The following is a 23,073-nucleotide window of genomic DNA, read 5'->3' as shown; positions in this document are numbered from 1 at the left end:
GCTCTTGAATATGGGCAAAAGTCAGCAGCAGCAGCAGCAGCAGCCCGTGTGGTCACAGCCTTGCTTGAAGGTTGCAATGGTGGCGATGTTCTGATTCTAACCTGACCATTCCTGGAGTGAGCATGCTGTGCTTCCTGGTGCCTGGCCTCCTTGTCTTCCATCTGTTTCTCAAATCACATTTTTTCAGTCTCACAGTGAAACTCTTCACATCCAGTATCTTCTGTGAATCCCCCCTTCCTTCTTGTATTTATATTTTAATGTATTGATTGCTTACACCAGCAGTGATTTCTGTTACAATCAGAAGGCTTCAGGAATGCAATCACAGATAGGAGTAATAACACGAACTCTGTGTCTGTATTTTGTACACTGGGCCTGAAATGCAGTGGGTGCTCCATAAGTAATTGCTAAATAAATGCAAGTGTGGACTGTAACGGGCCTCTGGTCTCTGTGCTCTAATTAGCCACATGGGGACCCCAGTGCAGGTCCAGACAATGTGTCTGAGTTTAAGGCAGGTAAGGCCAGGCCAGCTGAGTCTGTCCTCTGATGAGAGAGGTAAACTCTCTCCCAGAAACCATCACCCAGAAAACTTTCACTTATTCTTCTTTGATAACCTCCAGCTCCTGTGAAGTTTGGGAAATCACTTATCTTGCCTGGGGCTGGTTCCTCTCTTGCCACAACTAGATATGAGATTCCATAAGGAAGGAAGATATGGATAAATAGATATCGGGTAGACAACTAATGATGTCTGAGAGAAAAAAGAATTAATAAAAATTAGACAATAAGTCTGGCCCTCTGAGCATCAGAGACTACTGGACTTGGATATGGTTCGTCTCCACCAAAACTCGTGTTTAAGTTTGATCCCCAAAGTAGTGGTTTTGGGAGGTGGCACTTGCTAAGAGGTGTATGGGTTGGGGTGGATCCGTCATAACAGGCTTGGTGCTATTCTTGCTGTAGCACGTGAGTTCTCACTCTTGGGAGACTGGATTAGTTCTCATGAGAGAGGATTGTTGTAAAACCGGGATGCCCCTCAGGTATCCCCCTCTTCCCATGTGTCTACTTCCCCTTTGACCTTCTCTGCCACATTGTGACATAGCATGAAAGACCTCGTCAGAAGCCAGGGCCATGCCCTTGAACTATTCAGCCAGCAAAACCATGAACGACATGACTCCTTTTCTTCATAGATAACTGTCGTGGGTATTCCTTTATAGCAACACAAAACAGACTAAGACAGAGACCATGGGACTCTGGACCACTAAGGAAACAGGAGAACTTCCTAATTAGCATAAGTCCAGGCCCCCACACTCCACTCTGTCTCCCCCAGGCCAAACATAGATGTCCCTCCAGAAGACCTGTGAAGTCTGAGGATGGGGGCTTATTTTCATACAAAGACATGTAAGCTCTGATTGGAGAGGAGGACTTATTTATTCAGAGGAATCAGAATCACTGTAGCTGACCTAGGTTTTATAAGCCTGGAGGTTTCTACCTGAAGGCAGGGGTAGTCCTAAACTGCCTAGAATGAAACGCTCAAGTCTGTGATGTATTTTCAGTGATGCAGCTCTTGCAGCCAAGGGTTCTGTGTGCTGCCAACAATTCTCCTGAATCCTTCTCTGACTGCCTTACAAGGGCTGCTGCGTACTAACCTGGCCCCGGCCTGCCCCTTCAGGATATAACATCCCAGGAGACCCCACTAAGCCAGCAACGACCCTTGCCACTCTAACCTTTCTCCAAGCTCTCTGCTTCTGACCACAAGAACTAAACACTCCCATACTCTGCTCCACGAAGGCTCCAAACACTGGGACCGAGTCATAGCTAATTGGTTTTTCACAAGCCTAAAATTATCCAGACAGTTAAATATTGATGTTCATTTCTGGGTAGCTATAAACACAAAAGGGGTGAAAGAGCATGTTTTATGGCTTCCTCTCATTCAGTCTTTACATAATAATGGTCTTTAGTCAATAAGCCCAGCTTTATAAAGAGGGGATTCATTTGAATTAAGAGAGATGTTCCAATGTGCTTTATGTCATTATGACACAATGGTCCATCCACTTAGCGACATCTACTCTGTTCACCTAGCACACTCCTACTACACAAGTAATCATCCTCATAATGACAGTATCCTTTGGTTCCAATTAAACACCATTACTATTAAAATACAGATCATAGAATCACAATTTGCTAATTGATGCATAGTCTATCTCTCATAGACATAGATAGCTGGTCTATCTCTCAAAGACATTTATGTTAAAGGTAACTTATATTTATGTATGTTCTCATATTATCATTCTAGATTCTAAACTTCTCGAGGGCAGTGTCTTCATTACTTCATTACTTGACGGCAATGTCTTCATTACACATTCACTTATGTTACCAATCAGATATTGATAGAAACTACAGTTCCTTTCATTTTTCTATTAGTTGATAAACACCTAACTGGGCAGCAAGAAAAAAAGAAACAACTAAATTTATTTTAACACCCCAGGAAATTTCATCTTCTTCATTAATTTTGGCAGTTTTTCTACCTACACTCAGCCTATCTTGAAAGAAATGCACAGTCTTTCAGATTTGTGAGTTTGCTCCCTGTTCTTCCCCAAGACAGCCCCTGCGTCCATTTGAAGAGGTGAGGCTGGGGTGACTCTGTGCAGCAGTGGGGAGACAGGGTCCTCAGAACAGCAGAGTCCACCCTGGATTCTCGTGAGGTCTACTGCAGAAGACCCCTGAGCTGGGAAACTGATGACCACAGAAGGTGGTTCTCCTTCCAGGAGGTTCTGCTGGGACCTGGTCCTAGAGCCTGGGACTAGTGTAGGTCATGGCCAGTTTTCTTTTTTAGCTTGATCTAGAGCTGGTCACCTCCCTGGTGACTTAGTCCCATGTTCACCCTTGCTGGTGCAGGACTCCCAGTAGATCCAGGCCCAGCCACTCTGCAAGGCAGTCCTTCAATTTCTGCCCCTAACATGGTGACTGCCCTCCTCCTAGAAGGTTCTTATTCAACTCTCCCTGAGCTTTCCAGACCCTCCTTCGATATTCTAGAGCTCATTCATGCTATGGAGAAGCAGATAATGGTGCCGGAGGTCCACTTTCTACCTCACCTTGGGCGACATGTGGGTTTACTTTCATATGGCCTTCTTGGTTGCTGAGAGCAGTCTGTGAGGACAGAGTCCTAGGTGGAAAGGAGTACAGATGCCACTCTCTTCCCCTTTCTCCTCAACCTAACACATTTCGTTGACTCTAAGATGCCATTGGTGTTAAGATGTACCATTGTTCTATGTACTACTCCTACTAATAATAATATAACATAATAATAAAAAACTAATAATAATGTCCAGAAAGCTGTGACACATCCTGATTGCAGATATGGAAAAGCATGAAAAGATATTTATTAAATCAGTGAAATGATTTATGTGTTTGATATATATTTCTACCCAAGGAACATTGGCCCCAAGAGAAAAGATGTAGCCTAACCACTACTAACCTTCTTCTCCTCCCACAACCCTCAGACCAAGAGGAATAAGTCTGGGGTTTTTCACTTCCTGTTATTATATCTTCCTGCTATCTCAGGGTAGCAAGTTTCACTGCCTAGCTTTTCCTCTCCATGGAAGAAATCATTATCTAGTCACCCATGCCTGGCTCTATTTTTTTTTTTTTTTTTTTTTTTTTTGAGATGGAGTTTCGCTTTTGTTGCCTAGGCTGGAGTACAATGGTGTGACCTGGGTTCACTGAAACCTCTGCCACCTGGGTTCAAGTGATTCTTCTATCTCAGCCTCCAGAGTAGCTGGGATCACAGGCACCCACCCCCACACCTGGCTAATTTTTTGTATTTTTAGTAGGAGACGGGGTTTCACTATGTTGGCCAGGCTGGTCTCGAACTTCCGACCTAAGGTGATCCACCCGCCTCAGCCTCCCAAAGTGCTGGGATCACAGGCATGAGCCACCACTCCCGGACTCATGCCTAACTCTTGATGTCATGATATGATTATTCTAGAAAGTTCTTTCTGTTTTGACAAAGCCTGGCTTTCAAGACTACGTTGACTTGTGACATAATTCCCTTTTGAATATCAGAAATTGAATATTAGTTTTTTTTTTTTTTTCATTTTGAACCATTTCTTTAACAATCCTAAAATTCTCTGAGGCATGTTTTTTAGATGTCTCTGGAAGAATAGGGAAAAGTTCAGTTTAAGAAAATACAAAACAAAAAGTCAAAGCACATTAAAATATTACAAAAGAGTTATTCTGTTTCATTTTTATTTTTTATTTTTTTTTATTTTTATTTTTATTTTTTTTGAGACGGAGTCTCGCTCTGTCGCCCGGGCTGGAGTGCAGTGGCCGGATCTCAGCTCACTGCAAGCTCCGCCTCCCGGGTTCACGCCATTCTCCTGCCTCAGCCTCCGGAGTAGCTGGGACTACAGGCGCCCACCACCGCGCCCGGCTAATTTTTTTTGTATTTTTTAGTAGAGACGGGGTTTCACCGTGTTAGCCAGGATGGTCTCGATCTCCTGACCTCGTGATCCGCCCGTCTCGGCCTCCCAAAGTGCTGGGATTACAGGCTTGAGCCACCGCCCCCGGCCCTGTTTCATTTTTATCTTCTCACAAGACCTAGGGTGAAACAATAGGCAAATTTGACATACAGCAAATTCTAGCTGAAAACAAAGGATAAAAATATTTATATTTGTTCTTCAAGTTTTTTGTGAGTACCTTTGAACATAGAATTTGTATCAGTGACTTTCTTGTAATTTCTCACACAAAAACAGCTAAATTAGGTCTTGTTTTCAAGGAACTCACCAGGAATGCTGACTTAGTAGTTGACATATCTGCTATTTCCAAATGAATAATATCTGTCCCACCAAAAATAACCCTGAAGCCTTATATACTTTGTATTTCTTTGTGTTGCAATCTTTGGATGAAGAGTACACACTTGTTTCTTTTTGGTATTCTAGTAGTAACATCTCATAGGCAAAAAAAGGTCCACATAAAAATTGTTATTATTATCGTGGTATGAATGTAACTTTTTTAGTATTAATTTGGGGCAGGCCAAAAGAGAATTTTCAGGAGCAGGACTTGTAATATAGAGATTTTGTGCCATTACTGAAACTTTTTCTTCCTGGCATTCTTTAAAAAGAAACTTTACTGAGATGCCTGGTGAGGTAACAGGAGTGACTTCTCTGACCAGTATTTAGCTGCCTGCCCAGGGAAAAACTATCTCCCAAGGGTCTGGTTCCTAGGTAGCATGTGCCAAGACACTGAGGACGAAATCTAAATACAATTCTAAAGTATTTGTCAGGTCAATAGTTGATAGTACTAGAAGTATTCAAAAGAAATCATAATATGATTGTGTTGACTTATAAAATAGGTAGCTGAAAGAAGTGAAAGAAATTTCAGAATCACATGGGATTTTTTCTTCACCAAAGCTTCATTATTTTTCATATTTTCAGTGTTTTAATCATAGAACTATAACTTAAAATACATTTTTTGGGAAGCTGTTATCTCTTTATGCATTTTGAGGTGTGATCTTGCCCATATCTGGGCAAAATATGTGTGTGTGTGTGTGTGTGTGTGTGTGTGTGTAGCATCAAATCTATAGTAAGACCAGCTTTAATATGGAAGTCATAAGGAGGAGAAACGAGTGAATGTTGCTGAAATTTACTTCATAGATGTTGCTTTTGGAAACTGCTAGTGAGCTAACATACTATCAGTTTTGCAAACTGATCTTTAGAATTCCATAATAAATAAAATGTTTTAGTTATAAGATTGTCATACGTATTGGAGGAATTACTAGAAGGGGGACATTTCTTTTTATGATGACTATTAATGGCTTTCTCTAGTTTCAAGTATGATCCAATATTTCCTCATCCGTTTTTTCTTCTATTTGTAATAGGTCCTGTGCCTTACTCCAAGAAGTGTTTCCCACCAGCGATTAACAGGATGCAACACACAAAAAGGGCTAGTGAATCTGTTTGTTACAGTCTACTTACTAAGGCTATGGCTACAATACTCCAGTGCTGAAGTCAGTGAAAAGGCATCATCCAAACACAATCCAAGGAAAATGCAAGCTGATACAGCACAAAGATGCTTTGTTTAAGAATGGCAGAAATTTCCAGCAACTATCTGGGAGAAAAAAAATGCAGGATGGGAGGGAATGTAATCAAATAACAAAACAAACCCAAACTAAAAGAGAATCTTTATAAACCAGCACAAGGACACTTTGTTTTTAAGTGCACACAATGAATTTTAAAGATCTTTGTTCAGAAGGGAAATAAAGTATTATGAAGGACTGACACATTTGATGGATGGATGGTTTCTGAAAAACCACATTATCAATTACTTTTTCCTTGTTTGGCTCCAGTCCAGTAATTTTTATTTGAACAAGCCACATGCTAGCATGGTTTTGATTGCAGGAAGTGACTGGTTGTTGTTAAAGGATACTATTTCACTGATGAGCTTATCTCTTCCTTCCCCCTCCCCTTTCTGATGGGACTCCGATATGAAAGGCACAGCTTCAGTTGTTATAAACAGAGTCAGGGATTGTTTGATAGACCCACCCGTGTTTTGCTTTCAGCCTTCTGTGGTACAATCCAGACAATGTATTCAGCAGGGCTTCAGAAAAAAACAGTTGAATTCGGCTTATTTCTGTTCTCAACTCTGACATGAAATTTTGATATCTCTGATGTTTGTCTCTCATAAATCTAAGTTTGTTAGCAAAAAAAAGTTATGAATGTTATATTCTTTTTTATATTAGACTACTATCTCAAGTGAGTCCTACTGAGAAAAAAGAATCTTTATAGAACAGTGAAGCTAAAATGTATCACAGATCTTCTCAAACAATACAGTGCCTTGTTCTAGCTTTGCTTGTTTGCTAATCTTATCAAAACAAGTATATCAGAGTATTATTAGTGTAAATATAAGAAACACAGCTAATTAAGCTATATTATTAAGTGCTCTCAGTTTTCCCTTGCAATTAAAGAAAGATTTGGGGGCAGTCATCAGTGGATAGGAAATTATCTATGAAATCAGTTGCTGACACACACAGAGCTGTGTGTGTGTGTGTGTGTGTGTGTGTGTGTGTGTGTCTGCTAGTCAAGATAACTTCCTTTATGACTGAATTTTTTTTGTGTGTTACCATGCCTGAAACTTAAACTATTTCTAAGTTCCCAGGGTATCATGGTAACTATAGGCTTTGGATAGTTATTTGTTTCCTAGTTCTATATTTTAAACATTGATTTTAGTGATTATTTCTCTGCTGAGAATTAAAAGTAAAAAGGTGGTCTTAAACAATGGGCCATTTGATTATTCATCAGAACATGAAAACAATTCTAAATGAATTAGAATTTAACCTTGTTCAATGGAAGAAATATAAATTTAGCAACTATTTTGCTGATTTACTAATTTACATCAAAATTCTTCTAAAGCTCTCGCAACATAGATATATAAAATGTATTATTAACTACAACTCATTCCCTGAAAACAAAATGAAGCAAGCAAAACACATTTCATGTCAAAATTATGTATCTAAATATCTCATTTAGTTCTGATGTGAAGGTAGCTTGGAAAACAGCGAACAAAACCAAACCTTCCAGAAGAAAAAAAAAGTCCTGGATTTGAATTTGCTGGTTGGCTGAACTTAGACAAGTTAGGGAACCGGAAGCTCCTGGACTCACCTTTAAAAAGAAGATGAGATGGAGATTACGGGATTGTATTCAATCATTTATGTGAGGATGTGTGGCACACTCAATAAATGTTAGCTACCAATGGGGTTGATTACGGAACCTAGCTATGGAATAAATATAAGTCCTTTCCAGGATATAAGAGAGCTTAGTGAGGCAAGATTCATATTAGAGCCTTTCCAGCACTCTAAGTCTTTATATTTATAATATCAAAAACAAAATTATACATCCCTTTATATATTTAAATATTGAGTCGAATTACTAGTTAGTACTCTATTTGCCAATTCTTCCTCCCTAAGCTATGACTTTGTATATATTTGGTTTTAATAATTAGTAAAGTTCTAGTTGTGTATGCAGTAGCTTTACAGATAATAAAAATTTAATTAAACTTACTTTGATGCAACTTTGATTATTACATTTTCCTAAGCATTGCATAAATAATTCAAAAATGTATGTGACTAACATCCCTCATTCATCAAAAATCTAAAGTTCTCTCAAATTTTCAAAAGCTAAGTGTTAAATGTGGTTGTGTTAGGGGTATTTTAAACATCCTGCTCTAGAACTGATAGAAAATGTACAGTTAACAATACCTTTTGCCCAGTACAGTTGTTGTTATAGTATTTTATTTATTTATTTTTTTTGAGACGTAGTCTTGCTCAGTCGCCCAGGCTGGAGTGCAGTGGCACTGTCTTGGCTCACTGCAAGCTCTGCCTCTCTCGGGTTCATGCCATTCTCCTGCCTCAGCCTCCCAAGTAGATGGGACTATAGGCGCCCGCCACCATGCCCGGCTAATTTTTTGTAATTTTAGTAGAGACGGGGTTTCACCATGTTAGCCAGGATGGTCTCAATCTCCTGACCTCATGATCTGCCCACCTCGGCCTCCCAAAGTGCTGGGATTACAGGCATGAGCCACAGCGCCTGGCCGTTTTTATAGTTTTTATAGGTTAGAAGAGATGTCTGAATGTGACTAATTTTTACAACATGATTCACATGTTTACTGTTTTCAGAGCAAGTTGTTAGAGAATGATTGCTGGCCAGCAATGTAAATGTTATAAAAATGTTTCCAAATTTAATTTGCAATAAATATCTGACAATTCTTTCACATTTTCAATATCTTATGAAAATATATTTATATATGAAAATTGCAATCATAATAAATAATTTTCCGAATGATTAATTATATGTTAAAAATTTCAAGGAATATAAGTTCCTCTAAGGATTTAAAAATAAACTATTTCCTTTCAAGAAAGCATAAGGACCAAATTTCTTAACCTCATAAAGGAAAAATAGTTTTTTATTGCTTTTAAGTCCTTGATGAAAGTCATTCCTGGAGATTATAAGGTTATTTTCAGAATGAATTCCTTTTAAAAACCTTCATTTCTCTTTAATTTCTCACTGGAAAAATTATAAAAGGTGCCTCAGTCTGGATTACAAATTGGGAATGGAGAGTTATTTTTGCATTTCTCTCTTTCATATAGATGTTGCAAAAATTAGTCAGATTCAGAAATCTACCCTAAGCTATAAAAACACTCCACAGTAGCAGCTGTACTGGGGAAAAAGTATGCCAATCACGCTAATCATAGATTTTTCTATGAGGTGAGAGTAGATGAGGGACGGAGAATTGCTAGACTGCACGGTGACTGAGTGGCCTCTGCTACTGAGCATTTCAAAGGGGCAGATATAACCAAGGAATGGGGATGCTTGATATTCCACTTTCAGTGTGTGCCCTTCTGACTCATTAATTCCCTCCATCCCCCAGAACTTCAGTAAAAGCATTCACACATGGCTTGGGTCAAGGTACTTCAGAAGAGTATAGGATGTCCCAAAGGGTAGTCTGGTGTGGAAAATGGACAGATGAGCAGGAGGCATAAAATGGAGATCAAGCTTTCATCAGAAACAATAAATGACAGAGAAACAGAGATACTCCCCCAGCAATCCCTGGAGCTACTGAGAAGGATGTTGAACTTCTTATTGTACAGGGATTGATGGTGAGTCATTCTTGTCTAAAGTTATAAAAACAAGGCATCCAGCAGAGGCTGGAGATGAGGGCACCAATTCCCTGACATATGTCCCTGACATATATAACACCTTTCTATACATATACACTCAGATTGTAGAGTTGGTGTGCAGTCATCGTGCAGTCTAGCAATTCTCCTTCCCTCATCTACTCTTACCTCATAGAAAATCTACGATTCGCGTGATTGGCATACTTTTCCCTAGAATGCCTTTCTATACGTATACACTTAGATTGTAGAGTTGATACATATACACTAACTCTGAGCCAGGCCAGTCACTTTTCTCCGAGTTACAGTTTTCACATTTTTAAGATGGTCACAACAACACCAGCTCTCCCCATCCAACAAGGTTTTGGAAGCAAGGAAGAGGCATGTGGAAGCACTTTGTAAAGCACAAAGCATGATAATCATTGTAAGGCATTAAAAGGCAGCTCTAGGCTGGGCGCCGTGGCTCTCACCTATAACCACAGCACTTTGGGAGGCTGAGGCAGGTGGGTCACTTGAGGTCAGAAGTTCTAGACCAGCCTGGTCAACATGGCAAAACCCCGTCTCTACTGAAGATACAAAAGTTAGCCAGGCCTGGTGGTCACACCTGTAATCCCAGCTACTCAGGTGGCTGAGACACGAAAATTGCTTGAACCTGGGAGGCAGAGGTTGCAGCGGAGATCCCGCCACTGCATGCCAGCCTGGGTGACAAAGGGAGACTTTGTCTTAAAAACAACAACAACAACAAAAAAGCAGCTCCAGTAGAATAGAACAAAGTGAAATTTGAAAAGTCAAGTTTGATTCCCAAGAGGCCATTGGTTTCTGTGAACCTAGTTTCCTAGTCTGTAAAATGGGGATTTTAACACCCATCCTGCTTCTTTGCTGGTACCTTTACATAGTACCAGAGGTAATAATATGTAACAACACTATGTAAACACTCAGGGTTCACACAAAAATAAGGTATCGAATGGTCTCTCTTGCAGACATATTTAATAAAAACCTGTAATAAAAACATTCAAATTTCATTCTATATAAAAGCAAGGAGCAGAAGCAGAGCGTGTCCCCATGAATGAAAATTTCTCTGAGTATCATTGTCTTTTCAAAAGTAGTAGTGCACTGGACTAGATATTACACTGTGAATGATGGCTCACTCACACTATTTTACAAGGATTGCTATTAAAGGAAGTCATGTGATTTACCAGAATTGTTCCAGGCTACATAATATTGAGGACAAGTCCTGAATTGAATTATAGCAGTAGGAGCCCACATAGTAGCATTAAGAATATAGTTCCTTACAGTTTAGATCATTTTATGAGACAACTAATCAATTTTCAACAAAATGTGCCTGCAGCCACTTTCCCCAAATAATCTTCATTGAAGGAGTTAATTTTTTCAGAAGTATTAAAAAGGGGTAAGGAAAATATAATCAACCTTAGCAGATGATCCTAATTCAAAATCCATTCCATATGATCAACTCTGAGATGATAAAATAAAACATTTTTTAGAGCAGCAAATGTTTGCATTTAGGGGAAAGGGGTTTAGAGATCATACTTACCTCCCTTAAGGATAAAACACAACACAGATGGGACCAGAAAGGTTAAAGGGATTAACCAAAGTTAGCCAGGTCACGGCAGACCGTGAATTGACCCCCAGTTCTAATGAAAATAATACTGGACTTTCTAGCCAACTGTGGTGGCTCACATCTGTAATCCCAGAGCTTTGGGAGGCCGAGGCGGTTGGATGGCTTGAGCTCAGGAATTAGCGACCAGCATGGGCAATATGGTGAAATCTCATCTCTACTAAAATTACAAAAAATTAGCCAGGTGTGGTGGCCTGTGCCTTTAGTCCCAGCTATCTGGGAGGCTGAAATGGGAAAATCACTTGAGCCGGGGAGGTGGAGGTTGCAGTGAGCTAAGATCGTGCCACTGGACTCCAGCCTGAGCAAATAGAGTGAGACCCCCATCCCAAAAAATAAATAAAAATAATACTAGACTCTCATGAATTATTTTCTTGTACAAAGCAGTAAGATGTTTAGTTACACTTTCCTACACCTACCCCATTCCTGCACCACTCATTTCAGAAAGGAAACGCGCAGATTTTCTCCTGTAATGTCTGCCCCATAGGCTGTTGCGATAGTTAGCAAGAGTGGGAGCCTGTGGAAAGGCATGGCAACAGCAGCTGCATAGGTGTGAACCCTGCTGTTAGTTGAAAGTAAAAGGACTAGGGCTTCAGCACTGCACATCTCTTTGGAACTTCCTTACTGAGCCTTCAGACACTCTGAGGTCGGAGGCTGAAGGGAGTTAGCCGTGCTTCCTGAAGCTGCGGTAATTCTCAGTTTCAGCTTTTGCACAGTGGCAGCTGCAACACAGTCATCTCCCTGATTCACCCTCTGCCCCCATTTTTGCAATAAAACATCTGCTTGAAAAGGAGTAAACCAGGCAGGTGAGTTGGATAGTGCTCAAATTACATACTTTAATTGAATACTCACTTGTGGAATTCAGGTTCATGCAAGGTATTAAATCAGGAGGTAGAAGAGTTCTTTTTTTTTTTTTTTTTTTTTTTTTTTGAGGCGGAGTCTTCACTCTGTCGCCCAGGCTGGAGTGCAGTGGCACCATCTCGGCTCACTGCAAGCTCCGCCTCCTGGGTTCGCGCCATTCTCCTGCCTCAGCCTCCGGAGTAGCTGGGACTACAGGCGCCCGCCACCGCGCCCGGCTAATTTTTTGTATTTTAGTAGAGACGGGGTTTCACCGTGTTAGCCAGGATGGTCTCGATCTACTGACCTCGTGATCTGCCCGCCTCGGCCTCCCAAAGTGCAGGGATTACAGGCGTGAGAGCCATATAACCTTGGGTAAGTAACTTCTTTCTGAGCCTCAGTTGATTAATCTTTAAAGTGGGGATAATGATATCTTGTTTGCTTAAAGGCAGGGGAATGAAACAGAAGCAGCTGTTAAAGATCCCTTCTAGATTCTAGAAATTTAAAGATCATCTGAGCTTTCCTCAAGTAAGGGAGTCATTTTTACTAGTGTGTTTCTTAGATATGATCTCTGTTATAGAGTATAAATAAGTTCATAGCTCTTTTTAACTATTCAAGACAATTGTTCAGACTAGCAAGAAGTATAGGGTCTCCCTCAGCTCCATTGTTGACATAAGGTGTGACTATAAAAGTCCTATGCAGACTTATCTTCCTCACACACTCAGCCTTTTATCCCGAAGCACCCCATTAATGCCAGGATGTCTAAGCCAAAAGGAGATTCATATGTTCAATAAAGAGTTACTTCAGAATGAGAAAGATCCATACTTCCTGCCTCTGCATTGCAGCCAGTGAATTTGGGTCACTGGTCCATTCTCCTGTTGACTTTAAGGTGAGTTCTAGATAGCCCCTACCACATACACCATACACCACTGTGTCTGCACCATAATCTCCGGGAGGGAAGAGAAAGTTTCAGTGCTCCTTCTTGCCTGCAGACTTAATTAGGGATGAGCTCAAAGTGTTCAAATAATGTAGTGTTTCAATAAGGAAAGTTATTTTGTCCCAGAAGCCTCCTTAGTACCTATGCAAATTTGTCTACTCTACTCCCAAGCCAAGTTCCCTCCCCACAAAAAGGCAAATGGGTATCTACATGCCTTTTATCCATCAAGTTAAGAAGGGACATCCCAACACAAAGACGTCTTGGCAGTCTTCACCACTAAACATTGAGGCTGCTGGCAACAAAGCTCTGCCTAACCAGACAAGTTAAGAAATTTGTCACCCTCTGTAGCATTGATGTCCTTTTTCAATAATGAGCTTTCTGTCCAGTTATCTCTATCTTAACATAGACAGGAGGATGGTTTCTGAGCAAGTCAATTGCAGATCTAGAAATGAAAGTGCACGTCCTTGATTCTCTATAATCATTGCTGTTCTAGCTGTATATTCAACGCAGAGCCGGACATTCAGACTTGCACAGGCATCCTCTATCCAAATTAAAATTGACCCGTTACTCGTTAGTGGGGGTGAGGTAGTGGCAGTACCAAAGGATGTGTGTGTGGGAAGGGCAGGGTGTGTGCGCCTGTACTCTTTATCAGCTGTCCCCAATTAAAAACAATTGATTATTCTTGAATATGACAAAGGGTACTTTCTTAATCTTAGGTCAAGTGTAAATGTGGGCACCTTATACCAAGTTGATATTTGTAATGATCTTGTCACTCCCTGCTTACGAGCCTTTCTCCCTCCACAATGGCTATTATAATCAGAGTAGAAAATGAATGCTTTTATCAGACATAAGAAGTTCAATGTGACCAGAACCCAGTGATGTAGCCATGACCTAATCTTGTATTACTCCATCTCTAGCATGTACCAGTCTTTAAAAAATGCTCACATTCACCAACACTTCCTCAAATGAGGCTTTTGAATCCACCTGAAATTTGCTTCTCAGTGATTTTTGGTTTGGCTGACTCTTTCTAGGCATTCAGGCTTCTGTTTAAAGGTCACCTCCTCCAGGAAGGCTTCTATGAACTCCCATCTGAACTAGTTCTACTACTCCTGTCACTCCTTCATATTATGCAACTGTTTGTCTATCTCCCCCCATCAGAATGTAAGCACCAGCAAGAAAGACACTTTGCTTATGTTGTTTATTGTATCAACTGGGGTCTGATCAAGAGAGAAAAACAGTAATTTCAACAAGGAAAGTTTGATATAAAAAATGATTACCTACAACAGGGAACTGGAGCAAAGGGGGATTAGTAAGAGGTAACGAGAACTCTAAATAATACAGAAATAGAGATATAAGGAAGAGTGACTTACTAACCCCAGGGCTGAGATGCAGCACCTCAAAAAGAGTCCCTCCAAGACTCAGACACACTCTTAGGGCTGGCCGAGATCCAGACTTTGTTGGAGAGGGCACAGTTGTAGCTTTCTGAATAGCAGGTGACCCCTGCTAGAATTCTGCCTTCTGGAACTTGCCAGAAATCCACATTCCAGAACTTGTTGGAAATCCATTCTCTGGGGTTCAAAGGAAAGCTGTTGAGGGAGGTGTCTCATTACAGGCACTTGCTCCAAAGCCACCTAAGGGGCTTCTTGAGGAAGCTGCTGGCTGCCGGGTGCTGCTGCTTGCTACCTGTGCTGTAGCAACCTGCCCAGTATGCACACCAGAGTCAGGAACCAGGAAAGCAAACCCTTTCCTCCTGCAATGTCTCTCCAGGACCTTCTATTGACCTAGCTTCTGTAACAGCTGGAAAATACTTAAAGGGCTCAGATTCTGTTTCACTAGGCGGGCAATGAGGGTGAATTTGGAGCTAAGCAGCAATATATTAATAATAGCCACTTTTATTGCTAAATCCCCATATTCTGGCACATAGTAGGTTTAATAAATATTTGGTGAAGTAATAAATAAATGATTTACATCTAACCTAAGTTGAAAAGCATGCCTGGCATATGTCACTTGAAGATTGGAGCTTTCAGGCCTAGCTTTTAACATGAAGTGCCTCCCACAGGAAAACTCTGGAATCCCCCACCTGCCCCCTATTCTGTGGTAGGGATAAGACAAGCCGCCAGATAACATCATAGCTAAGCTTAACAGTGAGAAGTGCAATGAGAGAAGCACAGGCCAAGAAAGGAGATAAAAGTGACCACGAGCCCCACTTACAGTCTGTGTTAGGGCTAGGGCTGGGCCACTAGTTGCTTCATTTGGCATCTTTCTGAGACATTGAGGTAAGTTATATAGCTCTGCCACATGGCCAAAATATGAAACACATCCAAGGGCTATATTTTAAAATGGAACTTAAAAAATAAAGAAACATCTTGATTTCTCTAGCCACTTTTCTGTTGACACAAACCGTCGAGAGAGATTAGGCGAAAGATCCCTGCTACAAGCTATTTGATATTTCCTAACAGAGCAAAGTTTCCTCTTTGTCCACTGACCCTTTCAATAGTTCTTCGGGTTCTATTCTTAGAATTCTCGTTTCCTGTCCTGGGAGAAAGCTGCACAGAATTTCAATAAATATGACCCAAATGATGTGGAAACTTTCTATAAGGATGTGATGTGGTGTTCATTCATTAATGCCATCAACAAATATTTACTGAGCACCAACTACCAGACAGTGATGGCAGACATAATTTGGGGTGTTTGGAGTGCAACTGTGAACACAACCAGGTCCCTGTTCTCATGGAACTTGCTAACATTCTGGCTAAAATAGAGAATATGGAACTTCCTACAGAGGCACTGTGGGTGATTTCACAAACCATTGAAAAGCTCTACTGGGAGCAAGCAAATAACCAACCTTAAAATAAAACATGGTTGTTGCTGGTGTTCTTAGAAACTCTGCTGTTCTCGTGTACAAATTGTATCACTTGAGTCTTCTAACTTTTGATTCTTGGAAACGTTTCAGAGCAGTGCTGTCTAATGGAAATATGTGAGCCTCATAATTTAAAATTTTCTAGGAACAAAGCTAAAAAAGTAAAAAGAGACTGGGCGCGGTGGCTCACGCCTGTTATTCCAGCACTTTGGGAGGCCGAGGCGGGCGGATCACCTGAGGTCGGGAGTTCAAGACCAGGCTGACCAACATGGAGAAACCCCGTCTCTACTAAAAATACAAAACTTAGCTGGGCGTGGTGGCAGGAGAATCGCTTGAACCTGGGAGGCGGAGGCTGCGGTGAGCGGAGATCGCGCCATTGCACTTCATTGGGCAACAAGAGCGAAACTCTGTCTCAAAAAAAAAAAAAAAAAAAAAAAAAAGTTAGTGTGTGCCTGTAGTCCCCACAACACTGGAGGCTGGAGGCTGAAGCAGGAGGATAGCTTGAGCTTCAGAGTTTGAGGCCTGCCTAGGCAACACAGGAAAACCCCCGTCAATACAATAAAATAAATAGAAACAGACAAATTAATTTTACTAATATTTTTGAGTGATTCAAAATATCACATATTTGACATAACTATAAATTATGGAGCTGCAGTTTTTTCACATTAATTTGTTCAAAATCCCACATATATATGTACTTATAGCACATCTCATTTTGAATTGGACACATTTCAAGTGCTCATCAGCCACATGTGGCTAGGTATGGAACAGCAAGGTTCAGAAAACTGCCGAAAGGAGTTCTCTGTCCTCTTATTTTGGGGATGGAGAAGAAAAATATTTGCCGAATGGAAACATTCTGTGAACTTTGGCTCCGGGTTTTCAGTATGAAATTAGAGGCAGGAGAAGACCACCATAGCCTTGCTTTGCACCAGCTCACTGCCGTGGCCAGAACGGACGTTCACAGAACGTGCTCGGTTGGACATTAAGTCACTGAGTCGTCCACTGAGGAAAGGGATATCATTAAGAATAGTTTTCCACTAACGCCGAACCGGCGGCATCATCTCATCCAACAGGTCAAGTTATAGTAGGCAAGCACGCCTAGAAATAAACGTCTAAAACCCAGTCTGTTACATTAGCCAATACTCTTCTTGACTCTCCGAATTTTTTCCCTGTCCCCAAGATTAGGCTCGCTAGGAAAGACTGCGAGCCTCAGCGGCCTCCCCTTGAACTGGGGCGCTGCCCCCAGCTGGACACGGACTAAGGATGGAAGGGTGCACTGACGGGGGCCGCCCCCATTTCCCAGGCCCCTCCGTAGGGGTGCCCCTCCTCAGCCATGGCTGCCCCTTTCTCTCCTCCCCCAGCATCTGCCCCTGGGGCCACCCCCACCTTTCCGCCATCTCTCGGGCCCGCGTGGCATCCTGCTCCGTTTTAACGGGGATAAACTTGACTTGCTTCTCCCAAGAGCGGGAAAAGGGGCGCAGTCTTGGTACTGATCTGGGGGAGGGAACGTCCCAGGCCGCGCAGGGGCGTTTTCTAACCGTGCCCCGTCGGCCTGCTCTGTTCAGTACGACCGTCTGCGGGGTTCACGTGGCCCAATCGGCAAAGTTTCTTTGGAGATCCGGCGTCTCTGATTCCCGGATCTTCAGCCTCACCCGGAGACCCCACGATTACTGCCCTGCGACCCCCTGATGGAGCGTCGGGATGCGCTTTCTCTCCGAGTGCCCCCGGGGGTGGAGGGAGGGAGGTCTGTTTCGGGACTAAATGGCAATCACAGCTCCCGCGGGGCTCGGAGGGACGAGCTCCCCGCCCACCCCGCGGCCCCCGCCCCAGCCAGCATCTCGCGACTCCATCTCTGGCTCTAAACAAGAACAGGGGACCGAGTCCGCGTTCACACGGAAAATTATGCCGGCTCCAGCGGCGCGTAAAATTGATGTGAACCGAACGAAGTGGGATCAGCGTGATCCTCCCTCTCTTGTCTCAACAGGGGTTTCGGCGCGTTACACAAGGTCGAGCTTGTCTCTTTAAGGAGACATTGGACCCTAATTAGTCCGCATTCCTGGCGCGGCTGCGGAGCGAGGGGCCGAAGGTGTCTGGGTTGGGAGACGGGTGGGCGGGAGGACGAGACTCGGAAGGAGATCTTCTGACCAGGCCCCAGGCTCACCGCCCCCTCCACCCTCTTTATTTTGCCGCCACCACCGCCACCAACACCTAATTCTGAAGATGCAGCCAGGGCAGCAGCAACAGCAGCAGCCGCGGATTCTCTCAACCCCACGTTACTTTGATTGACAGCTGAACAAATGTTTCCCCGGTTCGAACGCTCGCGCTAAGGAACGACAGCCAAGGCGAAGCTCCGCCTTGGGCGGGCCATCTCCGCCCCGCCTCCGCCAACCTCATTCCTCTTCGTTAATTGGTCGGAGCTACAGGCGACGCCCGGCACCCACGTGGGTTTCAGCTGGGTTGGCTCCTCCCCGCTGGCTTGCCATTTGTCAGCAGTGAAATGATGGGCACTAACACAGAACGGCGATTAATGTTCAGCCACCTCTGATTGGTTGCTGGAGACGCCTACCGCAACGGGGGTGGGCGGAGCGCTTGGAGAGCGCCTCAGAGCACTCGCGTGGCGGGCCGGTGATTGTAGTCAATCTGGCAGTATTCTCAGGCAGGGTCGCCCGGGGTGGACTACATCTCCCGGGATGCTCCACGGCCCCCTCCGCTGAAGGTTGTGAATATGTATCAGAATGTTAATGATTAGCTGCTGCTAAATTTGGTCAAAGAAGTCACCTACACAGAGCGTGTTGTTAGAGCTGTTCTGAGCGGGTGTTTGGGTTGTTGGCTGCTTTCTTCCCCCTTTCTCACACACTTGTATATTATTTTGAGGTGGTGTTCGCAGAGTTTGAAAGGAGAGAGAATTAAAAAAAAAAAAGCCGCAAGCGTTTCACTCTTTTATTTTTATAATCCCCTTCAATTTGGGGTTAAAAAAAAGACAAGAAAACAGGAAGGAAGAAAAATAAGGAAATGAGATGTGGTAAAAGAAGCTAAAAGGTGCCTTTTAAAAGATCGTTGCTGTGAAGTGAAAAAAATCTCCAGAGAAACCAAAAAGCACCGCCGAGACCTCTTCCGAACCAAAGGAGTTTGTGTTTGCTTTTAGGGAAGAAGAAAGATCATTCATTCGGAGGAATAACAACCAATTAAAAGACAAATAAAAAAAGTTTGGAGTGGGACGCAGAGCGAGCGAGCGGCGCTGCCGGCGGGCGGTGGGGCGCGGAGCTCGCACTTTCCCGGCTGGGTGAGCGGCTGCCGCGGTGCCGGGCTCGGCGGGTGCGCCTCGGCTGAGCTGAACGTCGGAGCGTTGCCTCGGGAGACGCGCGCCGGACAATGCCCGCGGCGGGCCAGTGACGCCCGCGGGGAATGCGGAGCAGCCCGGCTGCCGGCACCCAGCCGCCGCCGCGCGTTCCTGCCGCCCGTGTCACGCGAGACCCGGCGGGGGCCGGGACCGCCCGAGCCGCCCCTCAGACCGAGCCGGCCGCCTCCGCCGCCGCGGCCGCCTCCTCTTCGGGGCCATTAAAGCCAATGAGCCGCGCGCCTCTGCCGAGCGCAGCGAACTAAATCGGCTTGGATGATTCGCGACCTGAGCAAGATGTACCCGCAGACCAGACACCCGGTGAGTGCGGGCAGCGGGGCGCGGGCTCGCCGGGCGCTGGGAGATTCCCCGCGTCGCCCCCTGCGCACCGAGTTGTGTCTTTTGGCCGGAGGGGCGTGGAGAGCCGCCCGAAATCGGCGCCCCGCGCCGGGAGCCGCCCGCCCGCCATCACCCCCAGCCCCCGGCGTGGTGGCCCTCGGAGGGGGTGCGGAGAGGCAATTGAGTTGTAGCCATTTTCTTATTGTTGTCTTTGAAGCCCCTGGAAGCCGCGCCGAGCTGTTTGCGGTCCCCGCGCCGCGACTCCTCGAGGGGGGGCGGCGAGCGATGAAGGAGGCGCGACTCCGCGCCCGGGCGGGGAGGGCGCCCTCGGCGGCGGCGCTGCTGGGCCGGCTGCGGCTCGGAAGTGCGGGGCGCCGGCCCCTCGCGCCGCGGGCCCCCGGGGCGAGCGAGCGAGCGAAAGAACGAGCCGAGAGGGTGGCTGCCGCCCCCCTCCTTCCCTGGCCTGACCGCAGCCCGACGCCATGGCGCGGGTACCCCCGACGGGCCAGTTTCGATTCCGGGTGAGGAGGGAGTGGGCGCGGCGCGCGGGTCCCTGGGCGCCCGTCTTTGGCCGGGGAGGGGAGATGGGGCTCGAACCCTCGGGGTCCGGGGCGCGGAGGGAGGGCTGCGGGCGGGAGTACGCGGAGGCCCGGGACCACCTCGAAACCAGCTCTTGCCTGGGCTGTTGGGCGCGAGGAGGGTTGCGGGAGGAGAGTTTTAATCGCTCTTTGCTTGCGTGCGCGATGACCCCCCCAACTCCCCGCTAACGCCGCGTGGTATGTTTTCTCCGTCTCCCTGCTTCGCCTGTGATGTGGGCTAATTAAATATTTTATTGTTGTTCTTCAGGCACCGCATCAGCCTGCTCAACCCTTTAAATTTACAATTTCCGAATCCTGTGATCGGATTAAGGAAGAGTTTCAGTTTTTACAGGCTCAATACCACAGGTAACGATATTGACTTTAGCTGATCCTCCTGTTTGCTTAGCTCTTGTCTCCCCCACAAATACACACAAACACCCTCCTCCTTTTTTGTGGGGGCGTCACAAAGGTACTATTATTTTTTTTTCTCGGTGGGCAGAAAGGGCAAATCAAGGCCTCCTTCCTTAGGCAGGTGTAAATAAATTAAACATTTCTTTTTTCTACCGTAAATAAAAAGAAGGCAGAACAATCGAAACTGGGGAGACTTGGAAAACGCTGAGGCCAAACTTTCGATATTGATTTATTGGGGCCAGGAGAATGAAAGGTTGGGGAGATTCTGGGGCCTTTTGACATCCTTGGTTCTTTATTACTCCGGACTTGGTTCCTTCTCACTTCTTTTTGCCATTCCACTGTAGAGCTGAGAGCCCAGGGATGTCGGAGTGAGCGATTTCATTACTTTTATGCTGAAAAAAATGTTTTCGTCTTATAGACGATTTTTAGACTTAGGGTGCCTTTGAGACATTTTTCTTTGGCTGGCTTTTTAATGATGCCTAATTCTTATTTCATAAATACGAGAACCAAAACAAGCCACTGAACCCGATTGACACTTTGCCCCTGGGTGGTGGTGTTCCACTTGTCTGTGTGTTTTGGAGGGAAAAAAACAAGACATCATTCATAAGACATGCTTGATTCGTATTTCCATTAATCTCTTGGTAGAACATGAAAGAAACTCCCTTGTGACATTTTGGAGGACTTATTTGTGCTTGTATGTGCAGTCATTATTGAGGTTTATTTTCGTGTTTGTTTTATTAAGTGAATATTCAATTCTGGAGGAAGTTCCTGAATTAAACTGATTAGAGGATTTGTTTCCTTAAAACTTAATTAAAAAAAAAATTCTAAAAACAAAAACCACATATACGATCCTTATTGAAGGGGCAAGTCCAGACTGGTTACAGTGACCCCCTTCCCGAACTTCCCTTTCCATAATGATGGGGGTATTTATTTAAGATTGTTGATTTAGTTGTTTGTAAGTGAGATTTAAAATATGTGTTTAAGAGTTGAAGGACGTAAATTAAGATCATTGTACTTAGAGTATTTTATGTCTTGAACAGTCTGAAGCTGGAATGTGAGAAACTCGCCAGTGAGAAGACAGAGATGCAGCGGCATTATGTCATGGTAAGAAAACCATGTCACAGATTCAAAGTGCCTATTAGTTTGGAATACCAAAAACAAGAATACGTTTAAATTGCTGGAGGCTGCAAGATAGATCACAGTCACCCTGCCAGTGCAGTTGAAGTTGTGGGAATGTGTCTGTTAGCAACCTGTAATTCTAGGATGTTATAACCTGCCTTTGACAACTGGCTTGGATTGGAATTTTCAGAAAGTTCAACCACATGGGGTATAATTTTCTGTGTTTTATTTTTACAGATAGAAAAAAAAATAAAAACAAAACCTCGTTTGTTTTGTTTAGTCACAAGCAAAAATGTTTTTGTGTTAGTGGTTTTCTTTGTTGTTTTACTGCTCTTGCTCCAAACAACTTTAGCCAGTTTTTCTGTATGCTGTTAACATTTTAATGTCTTATTTCTTTGAAAAGGAGTGATGGATAAGGAAAGACAGCAGACCATTTTTCAAATTTTTTTCTCTTTATGTTACTATTACATTTATATTTGCGTGTTTTCAATTTCTGTAGTGTTATATTGGTTTGAGGAACGTCGTAGTCTCCTGTATAACTGATTTATTCTGCCAGAATTTCTATGCCAGTTATACTACACATTCAAAAAACCAGATTTGCCTTTACAGAAGTATTATGAAGCATATTTTTATGATTGTCCGAGAAAGCTCCAGAATAACTCACTCATTTATTTTTCTATCCAGCTTTTTTGCTTTAAATATGTGAATATGAGCAGTATACTAACAAATCAGAAATCAAACTCTTAAGTAGCATCACCTTTTCCAACCTTCCTTTCAAAACATCAGCGTTTGTATAAGACATTCTTTTCTGTTAACTTGCCTGCTGTGCCTAGGAATTAAGAATCCGTAGGATACCAAATTTTCATCAGACTTTTTTGATGCATCTGCTTGGGATGTATAAAGACAACTGGAGATGTTAAGAATGCTGTGTTTGAATTTAATTTTTCTTAGTTTTGTGAGTATTCTCTTTGAATTTGTGTCTTAAGGTGGTTAAAGATAGCGATGGGCTCTTGATTTATTGGCGTAGGTTATATGAAGATACTGGTTTAGGTGAGACTTTTATGTTTGTTTCAGATTTACTTGGGGCATTTTGAACAAACTAGGGAGATTGTTTGATGAAAGTCACGCATTTAATTGCTTTTCCTTCTTTGACAGTATTATGAAATGTCCTATGGGTTGAATATAGAAATGCACAAGCAGGTAAGTTATTTCTTTATAACCATTTTAAATGACAGTAATACTGGTATACTTTGAAAAGAAAATTGTATGTTTTTGCAGTTTTATTCTGCAAGCCGTTGTGGCTAACTGTATTTAAAGGACTGGGTAGTGAAGAAAATGCTGTTTTTTCATGTGTGGCTCCCCAT

The 23,073-nt window shown here is 43.5% G+C and overlaps 1 protein-coding gene and 1 long non-coding RNA gene across 19 annotated transcripts in view; one reads left to right on the top strand and one right to left on the bottom strand.

Annotated features, from left to right (window-relative positions):
• LOC139358098 (uncharacterized) overlaps positions 1–15,046 on the bottom strand; it is a 36,241-nt gene extending 21,195 nt beyond the window's left edge. The window contains exon 1 of the long non-coding RNA XR_011612410.1: positions 14,440–15,046. This is a non-coding gene — a long non-coding RNA (uncharacterized lncRNA). The remainder of the gene's footprint in view (positions 1–14,439) is intronic.
• A 3,519-nt stretch (positions 15,047–18,565) lies between these two features.
• LOC105498726 (TLE family member 4, transcriptional corepressor) overlaps positions 18,566–23,073 on the top strand; it is a 155,371-nt gene continuing 150,863 nt past the window's right edge. For 5 of the 18 annotated variants that reach the window (XM_024786719.2, XM_024786718.2, XM_011771019.2 and 2 more), the window contains exons 1-4: positions 18,569–19,583; positions 20,448–20,545; positions 21,631–21,694; positions 22,865–22,909. In XM_024786719.2, the coding sequence (XP_024642487.1) occupies positions 19,539–19,583; positions 20,448–20,545; positions 21,631–21,694; positions 22,865–22,909 (252 nt within the window). In that variant the 5' untranslated portion in view covers positions 18,569–19,538. Of the gene's footprint in view, positions 19,584–19,923; positions 20,123–20,447; positions 20,546–21,630; positions 21,695–22,864; positions 22,910–23,073 lie in introns of those variants that run through there. The other 13 variants (XM_011771014.2, XM_011771013.2, XM_011771009.2 and 10 more) reach the window with 5 other exon arrangements.

This window comes from Macaca nemestrina, chromosome 14 (genome assembly GCF_043159975.1).
Source record: "Macaca nemestrina isolate mMacNem1 chromosome 14, mMacNem.hap1, whole genome shotgun sequence".
NCBI classification, from domain to species: Eukaryota; Metazoa; Chordata; class Mammalia; order Primates; family Cercopithecidae; genus Macaca; species Macaca nemestrina.
This window is presented reverse-complemented; position numbering and strand designations above follow the sequence as displayed.